At 39.7% G+C, this 12641-nt stretch overlaps 1 protein-coding gene across 1 annotated transcript in view; it reads left to right on the top strand.

The window, feature by feature from the left end:
• LOC147113860 (nuclear factor NF-kappa-B p105 subunit-like) overlaps positions 1-12225 on the top strand; it is an 88303-nt gene extending 76078 nt beyond the window's left edge. Inside the window, exons 8-13 of the mRNA XM_085995236.1 lie at positions 1079-1170; positions 2383-2521; positions 5361-5471; positions 7835-7906; positions 10441-10573; positions 12082-12225. Coding sequence (XP_085851362.1) covers positions 1079-1170; positions 2383-2521; positions 5361-5471; positions 7835-7906; positions 10441-10573; positions 12082-12100 — 566 coding nt within the window. The 3' untranslated portion in view covers positions 12101-12225. The remainder of the gene's footprint in view (positions 1-1078; positions 1171-2382; positions 2522-5360; positions 5472-7834; positions 7907-10440; positions 10574-12081) is intronic.
• The last annotated feature ends 416 nt before the right edge of the window (positions 12226-12641 follow it).

Here is a 12641-nt window from a genome sequence, read left to right as displayed (position 1 = left end):
AAGTGAGAAGGCTGCCTCTACCTCTGCTAAAGCCACAGGGGTTGCACCTTGTAGAAGCACGTGTAAAAGAAAAATCACACAGATGTAGATGCACAAGGATAAACACCTGGGTGTTTAAAGAACTGTTATCATTAAGGTTCCGTTACTGTTATGACACTTGTAAAAGTATTTATTTTCACCACTTTCCGGTCATGCCCATTTTTGTCTGCTTCTTTGGAAGTGGCTTAGTAAGTTGGAGTGAATGGTGAGACATACGTTACCTCCAGCAATGGGGGTCAGTGTGAAAGGAATGGCTTGGTCATTGTAGGGATGCTTTATGGTGTTGTTGGGATAGCGGTCGGGAGGGACTTGGCATAGCATGTGGCAGCCGTATGGGTGCAATGCAGGAAGTTAAGTAAATCTGGCCATGATGAGGCTATCCCTGGCCTCCTGGGCAGCAATGTGCTCCGGTGCTGGTGGCATCTGGACCTCGGGTTCCTCCTCCTCATCTTCCAGCTGATGCTCCTCCTCCTCCTCCTCTGAAGAGGCTCTTCGCTCTGCACCTTGCTCCTCGTGCAGCTCTAATCCTCATTGCTGTGCTTTGTTGTGCAGTGCGCAGAATACAATGATGATTCTTGAGACCCTGGCTGGTGCGTACTGAAGGGCTCCTCCACATCTGTCAAGGCATCTGGAGCGCATCTTCAGCAGGCCTATTGTTTGCTCTATGACACATCTGGTGGACATGTGGCTTTCATTATCGTGCTCCTGAGCCTCATTGCTTGGTCTCCTCAAGGGTGTCATGAGCCACGTCTTCCCTGTTAAGGGTCTCACAACAAGCATTTAATGAGATTAATTAGGTCGCCCGCCTCTGCTGTTCAGGTCTATGACACACTGGCAAACATGCCCAAACTAAAGGCGTGAGTAGGCGGGATGACAGCACGTTCCCGACGTGCTCCCGTTTTCTGCAACTTTTACTGCCGACCTGCCTCTAAACCCATATGCACAGCAGCGGGAAAATCCCAGCCATCACCTTTGTTTTAGTATGCAAAAAGGGAACTTTTAATTATCAAAGTTTGGATTGTTATGTTTCCTTCCTCAGATGATATTCAGGTACGGTTCTACCAAGAAGATGAAAGTGGTCACATTTGGGAGGCATTTGGAAAATTTGGTGCTGCAGATGTTCACAGACAGGTAGATACTCCAAAATATTTCACACTTCACAGCTCAAAGTATGGCCAGCCATACACGGGAAAAAAAGATGGCATAACTTCAGATTATTATGAAGATGAAATTAAACAATTTCAACTTTACAGGATAATAACGTGCATTTTAAATTTTGCTGTTATGTTATTAATCACAGGAACTCTCTAGTCATTTTCTGTAGCCCAATACAAAAAATCACTTCCACAGCAAAGTCCAAGTTTCCAAGTAGCTGAAATGTGAATTTATGCGTGAAGTAGTCTCAGAGATACCATGCCCGGATAAACAATAAATACCTTATGCTGCTGATAATCTCACTGGAGTTTAATACAAAACGACTTGCACTCTCCCATTCTCTCTGATTGACAAATAACACCCGAGGAGGCAAACTGTATATTTCAGGCAATAAACTACTAACCAAGTTTATTAAGAAATAAAATGAAGCAGAATGATGAGCAAATCGAGAAGATGTCACTAGATTATAAAACCTCGCATAATCGCCTGTGTGCATTTCAGAAGAATAAAAGTCAAAATACTTCAGCAGTACTTAAACAACTTGTGTCATTGATGAATCACTTTTACTTTGAGTAAAATAAACTCATGAGTCAGATCTTCCTTTTCAGCACCCAAATATAAATGCTTGGTAACGCAGAAGCACTTATCACAAATTTGGACATAAGGTCTTTGCAATTTTCTGACCATTTATTTTAATACACGAAAAATTGTGGACAGCTTATGCCTGAATCTGTCTCAAGGAATCCTCTGCTTTTCTCCACCCGGGTGGCAGTACAGCAAAAAATGGAGCGAGTGAGCTGAGAAACGCATGCCACAGTCTATCCAGATCAGGCAACATCTGGGTATGGAGCTGTTGGTCAAAAACAGGTTTCACACGTACCATAGTGGTACAGTAAATTACTGTACATAGCTGATAACACAGAAATACCCTTGACTTAGAATAGGTTCTTCCTTGCATCTGAACTTAAATGTATTTTTTAATGTAGTTGGGTTATCTGACCAATTTTGCAGTACATAGTAAGTTGTAATATGCTACTCCACTTAAAATCAAGTTAGATAACAAATTCTGCTTAAAATCAAGTTAAATAACAAGATCTGCTTAAAAGCAAGTTTGGTATGCATATACCGTTGCCCCAGACATTTCAAATGCAGTAAGTTTAGAATTATAAAATTCTGTATGTTTTTCAGTTTGCTATAGTTTTCAAGACGCCAAAATATTTCAACATTCACATCACAAAACCTGTCTCAGTGTTTGTCCAGTTACGTAGACGTTCTGATGGTGAAACCAGTGAACCTAAACCATTTATATATTACCCACACACACAGGGTAAGTGTTCTTAGGCTATAGTCAATATAATTCTGCTTTCATATTGTTAATTGCAGTTCTTGAATAACTGACAATTGTATATAGTATTTATGATATTTTATGTAAGCTCATTCACTTCTGGATTGCTGTGTGTGAATAATTTATAAAGTTTGATTTCTTTTCCGTTTCCATGTAAGACTGTTGACTTTCCACCTTTTAGGAGCTGCTCTATTAACCCTCCTTTGGCTATTTTAGGTCATGGACTTCTCTATGGAGCATAAATGACAGCCATAATCAATCATCAGAAGCTGCACACAGCTGCAGCATTTCTCTCTCTTGTAAGGTGCAGGGTTCTCAAAATTCCCGCACTCCCCAAGTTACGGATCAAGGGACCCTGTTTTGGACAAGTTATTGAAAACAGGGTACCCAAAATGGCTTCTGTAAACCTCGTGACCAATATTGACAGGATTTTTAAAACCAGGGCTCTGCCAACAAGCAGGCCCGGAGACGAGACATTAAAATGCAGGAATCTGTGAACAGAGACTCTTTGGAGCCAGCCAGACAAAGTAAACACGGAATACGCATTTATTCGACTCGAATCGAATCAAGTTAGAATGGGCCTATAATCGTGGCCATTAAGTTTCTGCATGTTTAATGGGTAACAGCTCACAGTGGCCATCAAGTCAGGATGGGGCCAATTAGGTCTCATCCATGACAAAACCACCAGGACATCAGGGCCATTAGACCCGGAGACAACCACTCCAAAAGTAGTTAAAATAAATGGTTGCAATCATTTAAAACAGCCCGCCAAAAGTCAAACAATGGACTGACCTGATTTGGCGCGCAGATAAGGAGTTGAAGAAACGGGTATAATAGTAGGCCCATCAGTAGCAATCGCTCTCTTCCCTTGACTGTTGTCGGTGGCTTTGGCCTGCTGCCGCTCGTACTCACGCCCTGGCCTCATGGCGGGCTCTCTTCTCGCTCCCCGCACCGCTCAACAACTGAGGACACCCATCACACAGGGGCCAAACGCAGGAGGAGAACGAGACCCAAGTTCAATACCACACAGAACACACAGGCCACAAAGGGGCGAGACGAGACGAGACGAAGAAGAAGGTAACTGACAAAAGCAGAGAAGGGCAGTGAAAGACACATTGGTAAAAAACCAAACGCCTAGTTATAAGCTGGCGTTTGGTGGAGAAAAGGGGTAAAGCATGTATGGACAGTGAGAATAAGTTGGCGTTTTGAACACTGCGAATAAGCTGGCATTAGACGCGGGTGTCCACGCCCGTGACGAATATACTGACGTTCAAATGTTGGGTAGTAAAATCAAGTAAGCAGTGAAAACCGCCAACCGACCCCCAACCGCAATATTACCGCTGACGACCGCCCGAGGGAGAAGAAGAAGAAAACCCATCGCAACGAGATGACGACGGTAGCTGAGGAAAAGAGGGTGCTTCGCAGCAACAACTTCAGCGCCGCACCCTGAGACCACGTGGCGACGGGGTTCCCCAAAGGACAGCAGGACCAAACCTCAAAACTCACAACCGTTAAAGCAACAGGTTTTGGATTGGTGAGCATGAATTCCTGGCCCCTCATAGCTTAATCTAGTTAGGTGTAGGAGGTGGGATAAGGATAAGGGGATTGTTAATGCAGTTGGTTTTTTTTTCCCTCGACGTGTGTTCCCATTCCCATATAAGTATAATTATTGTTTATGCCTGTATTTTCGTACCAGTAATTTTCCATAAGATTGTTGTATTCTGTTTTTAATAAAATCTTGGTTTTCTTATACCAAACCACTTGTCTACTCGATTTTCTGCATCGCCGCCTGTACCTAAGTCCGGTGTCTAGAACCCAGGGGTGTGGGAGCGATTTGAACCGCTCAAGGGACAGTCAGAGGCGAAGCTGACTGGGCGCACGCACCACACGCCACCCCCTACACTCTACAAGATAGAACATCTCACCAGAGTGAGATGCTGTAACTAATGGTTTAGCCTTTAACTGACCAAACTTGTTTGGAGTAGTGGAATGAGTTTGAGTGACAGACAGACATGGAATTGGAACCTGATTCTGTGGTTGGGAGCATTTACATTATCTGGCCACTTTCCAGTTATATGATTGTCTGACAGAAAACGAGCTTGCTGCAGGCCAAGGATCTACTCTTTGTCTTCTCTAAGCAAACCATTTCCCAACCACCAAGATCAGCAACTTCACTTTAAAAAAAAAGGGATGAAGTTTTCATTGACATATTAAGCAGTAGGTCCAGTAGACAACACAAAATTATACCTCTTAAATCATTACCAATACATAGAGACTTCTTAGATCAAAAATTCTGGTGATTAAATGCAATTTTTATTTTCAGCTGAGGGTGAATATTCACATTCATTTTTGTAATACATTCAGCAGGAGCTGGAAATGGTTTTTAGTGTGTTAGTATTGGAAGAAACATCAAATTAGTAAATGGGGTAATTTAATGACTGAAAGATAACTAGTAAGTACTATTTGGAAATGTATTTGTGAAAACAATGGATTTATGAATTTATTAAATAATTTAGCCTGCTGTACCTATTAACAGTTGTTTAAAATGTTACATTCTAACCCTTGCGATATCTATCACACACCTAAGGAGTAATTTTAACTTTTAATGGCAGGCAATAAAAGGGTGATGGCGAATCGGCTGCCCAATTTTCTCTTCAATGGAAAAGAAAATCAGGCGGAGTGTAAAATGGGCAGTCAATTGCTATCGCCCAATATGTGCCTGGAGATAAAAGTTTAACTTACCACTGCTCATGAGGTTTTGATAAATTCCTGATTTGTCTTTAATTTTTCCTTTGATTTCTTTATTCCTTTACTTATCTAGACAAAGAACAAATTCAGAAGAAATGGCAAAAGGTTTTCCCTAATTGCCCAGATAATTTTGAGGACACGGCAGAAGGTCACGGGGGAGTATATAGTGATGGTCTTGGAGGAGGTGAGTAAATAAATAATAACAGTGGAAGAACAATTCAGCGATGACACACCCTAGTATTTTGAGAGCATGGCTTGCTGAATCCAGCATATACGACCAAACATTCAATTTGTGGAGAGCTAAATTGAGAAAGCTGCAAATTTAGAAACTTTGTGGAGGCCTTGCACAAAGCATGCAAGATTCTCAGCAGATCTCCTGACTTTAGGCAACTCTAAATAAATTGATCCCAACTGAAATCAGTTATATTTTTAACGTCTTCATTCTTTCAGTGCTGCTCATCCACATAAAATAGATGCTTCTGGGAGTTTCTGCTCTACCCTTTCGGAAGTTGGTTCTTAAAGGTGTTATTGATAGTTTATTATAGCAATTAAAGTCCTCAGTCTTTCTTTACATGTACAAAGTGATTCTGCCATTGGCTGCCCCCTGCTAGGAGCAGCACTCAGAGATTGCAGTTCGAAAATTGCAGTCCGTAGCCCATAGTTTTCCCTCCATTAATTTTAGTCATTAGTGCATTAAATGCTGCTGATGTTAGCAGCAATATTTTTGCATTGGAAGAATCATTTTATCATACAGCAATGTTGCTTCATACGTGGCCATCAGGGACACTAACGGCAGCCCCATGGCATATATGAATAGGAAAGACTTTTATTCTATAATGAGCAAATGGTGTCACCCAAAGTTACAGAATCATGCAAGTGGGTGTATGATTCCCTTAATTTTGTGCCAGTCCACCATGCTACCATTATTTGAAGGGACAGGCAGACTGTATAGATTGTTACTGAGTCAGCAAGAATACCCACTGCAACCCTGGCTAATGGCCCCACTGAATTCCATCTGAATTCTGGTGGAATATACAATTGCCATGCTGAAGCAGAGATTCCATTGTTTGGACACATTGAGGGTGAGGGTTTGCTGCTCTATAGCCTTGACAAGGTGTCCAAAAGTATCTGCATCTGCTGTAGCATTGCACAATTTTCAGATGGCCAGACACCTGTGTGGGAACAGACCCTTGACTTGGAGGTGTGAAGCCTGTCATCAAGGTTCTCTCAAACCCCAAATGCTTCTTCTTCTGTCCAGATAGCACTGATTCTACACCCAAAATGAGCCAGAATTTATAGATTTGTACATTGGCATTCCTATAAATATTAATACTATCACCCATCCTTTTGGATCATGATTAAAAATTTGTCAGGGATAACGGAATTAGTTAAAATATAAAAATTACATCATGAACTTGGGTGCTTAGCAATTATTTTAATGATGTGATTACATTATGTACTACATTAAACATGAAAATGGATAGAATTATCAAATGTATGTCATTGCAGGTTTTTGTTTAGTTTATATCAAATCCCCAACAAATAAGGTGAAACTAAAAAAAAATCTGAAAATCAAATTGCATGTAAAAGTGTGCAGAAAAAAATATAAGTTTGAAAATCAATTATATCTCAGATTCTATTAAGAAAATTTAGAGGTATGTTTCATGAGCAGTGTGTTTATAATTTGTATGAAAAGAATGCTAGCTGTGTTTGAAAATCAGTTAAAGGATTAATTTTCAAGATGGGACAGAGACTATTATGCTCATATCTTGACAGAGATGTAGAGTTAAAATCTTCTCAATACTGATTGTCTCATATAGGAACTGAGAATGTGAGCAGTGGTATGAATTGAGAAGGACCTGATTTAATATCCCTAATATAATAGTGCATCACTTTCATTTAGATTTTTGAAGTAGTTTAAACTTTTTCAGCCTTGAATTCTGCAGGAGGTCCCTGGTGGGAGACTGCTGGAGCCTTAGGGAAACAGCGTAAACGGCTAAGCACGGTCATTGGTTTAGGACTTCCTCCAATCTCCCACTGAAATTACAGCCGGAGACCGGGACAATCCTTTGTAATTTCCAAGCCATTATTACATTGGTAATAAAATTCATGTGCTTTTTCATGGCACAGGGGCAGACTTTGCACCGGCACCGCCGGGCACTCCAGCTAGTTGGTAATAAAATTCATGTGCTTTTTCAACCATCATTTGTTCCTATATGAGAGTAATGTGTAGTTTCTATTGAAATATGGAGGGGGAGAGACAATGTGCTAGAATGTAGTGCACAGGACTTGATGCTGACCAAAAAGGGAAAAGGAATTCAGAGTGAATCTTGCCTGGAGGAGCTCAAATATGTTAAGTGTTATTCTTCGCTCTTGTGAAAACCAGGCTGATAAGATTAAACAGAACCTAAGGTAATGGTTTTACCAAAATTCTTTAAAGAACATAGGTAAGTGGAAAAGATTGTCCACCATGATTCAGAATATAATGCTTGTACAAAGTATGACAAGCATATTAGTAACTTCAGTGATGCTTTAACCTACTTTCAGAAATGACAGTTTTAAAAAGACCTGGATTCTTCATATCACCCTCATATACACACAAAGATGACAATACTGCAGGTGAGTCCATTGTTTTTACCTGTCCAATGGCATGGATTAAACATGAATAGAAATATCCTTCATCTTCCATTAATATAAATGGTAGTCATTCTTGTTTTTAAATATTTCTTTATTTGTTACTATATTTTGTGGCCCCTGCCATAGCACCAAAATGGCTCTTATCAAAGTCACAAATGACATTCTATGTGATTGTGACAAAGGTAAACGATCCCTCATCATCCTTCTCAACCTGTCTCCAGCCTCTAACACGGTTAACAACACCATCCTCCTCCAACACCTCTCCACCATCCTCCAGCTGGGTGGGACTGCACTTGCCTGGTTCCATTCTTATCTATCTAATCGTAACCAGAGAATCATCTACAATGGCTTCTCTTCCCGCTCCCGCACCGCTACCTCTGGTGTCCCCCAAGGATCTATCCTTGGCCCCCTCCTATTTCTCATCTACATGCTGCCCCTCGGCGACATCATCCGAAAACACAGTGTCAGTTTCCACATGTATGCTGATGACACCCAGCTCTACCTCACCACCACTTCTCCCGACCCCTCCACTGTCTCTAATTTGTCAGACTGCTTGTCTGACATCCAGTACTGGATGAACAGAAATTTCCTCCAACTAAATATTGGGAAGCCAAAAGCCATTGTCTTCAGTCCCCGCCACAGACTTGTTCCCTTGCCACCAAATCCATCCCTCTCCCGAGCATCTCTCTGAGGCTGAACCAGACTGTTCGCATATTTGACCCTGAAATGAGCTTCAGAACACACATCCGCGCTGTCACTAAGTCCACCTATTTCCACCTCCGGAATATCGCCCGACTCCGCCCCGCCTCAGCTCATCTGCTGCTGAAACCCTCATCCATGCCTTTGTTACCTCTAGACTCGACTATTCCAACGCACTCCTGGCTGGCCTCCCACATTCTACCCTCCTTAAACTTGAGGCCCTCCCTTACTTGCACCAAGTCCCGTTCACCCATCACCCCTGTGCTCGCTGACCTACACTGGCTCCCAGTTAAGCAATGCCTCAATTATAAAATTCTCATCCTTGTTTTCAAATCCCCCTATGGCTCCGCCCCTCCCTATCTCTGTAATCTCCTCCTGCCCCACAACTCGCCGAGATATCTGCGCTCCTCTAATTCTGGCCTCTTGAGCATCTCTAATTTTAATCGCTCAACCATTGATAGCCGTGTCTTCAGCTGCCTGGGCCCTAAGCTCTGAAATTCCCTCGCTAAACCTCTCTGCCTCTCTACCTCTCTTTCCTCCTTTAAGATGCTCCTTAAAACCTACCTCTTTGACGAAGTCTGCCCATATATCTTCTTATGTGGCTCGGTCATATTTTGTTTGATAACCCTCCTGTGAAGCGCCTTGGGTCGTTTTATTACGTTAAAGGTGTGATATAAATACAAGTTGTTGTTGTTACATATTTTTACTAATTGTTATCTAATACCCATGTAAAACTATGACTATGCAACTTCCTCGATGGATTAGCGGGTATGTGCCAATGTGATACAGGTCATCATAATCATAATCATAATCATAATCAACTTTATTGTCATTGTTAGTGCACAAGTGCAGTACAACGAAATGTAGGCTTGCGGCTCCTGAGAGTGTACATTTAGATTAAGACATTTAAACATTCAACATACATTTGGCTTGTAATACATTAACATAAACATAACCATAATAAAGTGCATTGGCAGATGTGCAGGCTTTAAAGTTTATTTATAAACTATAAACACCAGAAGATCCCAGGCAAAATCCTTTGTCCGCGCTGAGTTAGCTGATCTCAGGTGCAGCAGCTATTGTGCACAACATTGAACTATGGAAGAGAAAATCAGCAAAGTTCCCAATCCTTTGAGCGCTATTGGAAAATGTGTGTGTGTATGCTGAATGAGTACATGATTAAGCTCTCCATGTGTGAATAGCCTAATAATACTCACCTCAAGTAGCTTTTTATGAGTTTTCACACAATTTCCTGACATAATTTCTTTGCTCTTTGCTGTTTGAGGTGCTTCAGGATTTAGCAGCACAAAATAGTTTTAACTGACATCTTTAAACAACACTATTTGACTATGAAATAAAAAAATAGAAGATATTAAAATGCACAAGTCAGTTTGCATATGAAAGAGGTTTGATTAACATCTCGGGCGAGGCCCTTCATCAGAATGCTGATAGTGCATTTTCTGTTTTCATTTCTGATCTTCAGCAGTCACAGTTTTTCTGTTTTATTTCTACCATCTGATTGTGAACCTTCTCTAAAAGTAGTAGCAGTCAATTCACACCACTGCTCAAGAAATGATCACATATTGTGAATAAATCAAAATTGATATGTTATCATCTTTCAACACATGAAAAATCTGAGCTATATACAGCTAGCTATTAATTTATATTATAATCATTTGTTTCTGAATTTCAACATCCTTTTTGAACCATTTGAATATTTTCTCAAAATAAGCATTTCAATATTAGTAGCAGTCGTGATAGGTTACTTTATCATTGCAGATATGAATTGAGCTTATATTTGTATGTTTTATCTGCAGGTTTACAGTTTCCTGTGGATAATGATATACTGGCCTATTTTCCTACAGCTGAGCTGCCAGGTTGTGGGGAAATAAAAAAGCCATTGGCTATTTACAATCACATGGTAACAACCCAGGATACCAGAAATAATGTGTAAGTACTATGTCAGGCTGAAAAGCTTTCATAGTAGTAATGACTTAGTTCAGGGTCAAACACGGAGATAGGATCTATGAAATATGTAGTAACAATGCATGTTTCATAATTTATTAATAGATATTCCATGGTGGTATAACAAGATAATATGAATCTATGTATATACATAAAATAAAGTCTTGTGAAATTCAGTAATTAAGATCCAGGAATGCCATTATGGTGAATTGGTGAAAGATTCTTTAAAATGGTGAGATCACTATTTTAAAAAAATGCAGGTTAAGCTTCTGGACTAGCTATGAACTGCCACCTCTGAAAAGTCCACTGCAAATCTATCATGTTGGTTACTGATGTAAATTTCTCCTGGAATGATATATCCTCCAGTGTAAATGCTTCTTTTATACTTTTTTCATTAGAGTACTCATATTTGACATGAAAGATGTGATTAGTGGCCCAGCCATGCATTTACATCTCTGATTATGTCATTGCACACAACGTTGGTTTCAAACTTACTAAAATTTCTTGCAAAATATTTTAAATGGGTAGAAATATTCAATTTACACCTTGCACATCAAATCCTTGATTCTAATCGGTGCTTAGCTGTCATAATTTACTGTACCTCCCATAATTTTAATGGTCACATGCTTACTTAAGGTAGCTTAATACCTGCCAATTAGTCCTGGGTTGCAAGAGCATCTATTTGAAAGCCACCAGAAAAATGTATGCAGTATTTTATATTAACTGCCAAGAAATAAAAGTATTAGCACCCTGAAAATGAAAATTTTCCTGGTTTCTACCCTGTACAATAAATTAGTTGCAAAGCATCCAATTTAGCAAGTTTTAGATATTGGCATTGTTCATGCAATCTTTGGACTGAGAAAGCATAGCAACTTATACAAATGTGTCTATCGCATGGAAGATGTTTTAGGATACGTTCACACTATAACTCTAGAATCAGTGCCCAGTGATTTCACTTGTCAGTGACGCTGCAGTTATAGTGTAAATGCAATCTGAACCTGGAGTCAGAGCTCAACCCAACACTGGAGCCATGACAAGTGAGACTCTCTTGAGGATGGATAGTCTCATTCTGATTTGCTTCAGAGACAGTTCCGTTCGTGATACCAGCTTTACACCCCACAAGTTTATTATCGATGTGAAGCCAGAACAACTTTGCGCTTAAATGTTAAGCTTGTAGTATGATTGCACCGTTAAATAAACTGCAAAGTAAATAAACTATGAAGTTGATTCAATTAATGAAGACATCTACTCTGCACTTTTAAGTGATAGAAAAGTTTTTCTTAATTGTTTCAATTGTAAATGTGACATAGTAGTTTCACAGAGAAAATGTTGTATTTAAGTAAATGAATCTTGAACAGTTTATTCTGTAAATATATATTATTTATATATGTATTTATTGAGAATTAGTTTTCAATTTGATTAGAACATTATCATGACTTTCAAGTTATCTTTCCTAGCATGAGAGTTGTAATTATTTTTTTATTATTTCTTAGAGCATGTTCTGGGTATTGAGCACAGGAACTGTCTAAAGCAAATGAAGTGCCAGAACCTTCTGTATTCTTCTTGTACAGATTTTTTTGTGATTTATTTTTGTACAGAAATTCTATTAATAAAATTATATTTTTTCTGAAAACTTACTTGATGCCAGTTATCTGTTTTCAATCTAATATAATTTGATGGGTTGTGATACAGTATATTTATTTTGTCTATAGAAAACAGTGTTATCATTCATTGAATATATTGAACTATAAATGCAGAAGATATCTCAGTTACTGGGCAAAATAAGCAGGAGACATAAACCCTAGAGGTATTTTTTCTTTAAAGATGATTTGAAATTTCAATTAGTGACATTGGCTATCAGAGCTCACCGTTATTAAAGTGTAAATCGGACAGCAATGTCCGGCGACCGCACATGCGCAGCTAAACACGGAAATCAGGAAGATGCTGTCCGAGTTGCCCTGCTCCTCCAGAAGCTTCACTATAACTGTATCTTGCTGAGAGACTCGGCATTGAAACACATGGAACGGCGTGATGTTGCTGTACTTATGTGATA

Source organism: Somniosus microcephalus, chromosome 8 (genome assembly GCF_052327205.1).
Source record: "Somniosus microcephalus isolate GS21.2 chromosome 8, FLI_Smic_1.0, whole genome shotgun sequence".
Classification (NCBI taxonomy): domain Eukaryota; kingdom Metazoa; phylum Chordata; class Chondrichthyes; order Squaliformes; family Somniosidae; genus Somniosus; species Somniosus microcephalus.
This window is presented reverse-complemented; position numbering and strand designations above follow the sequence as displayed.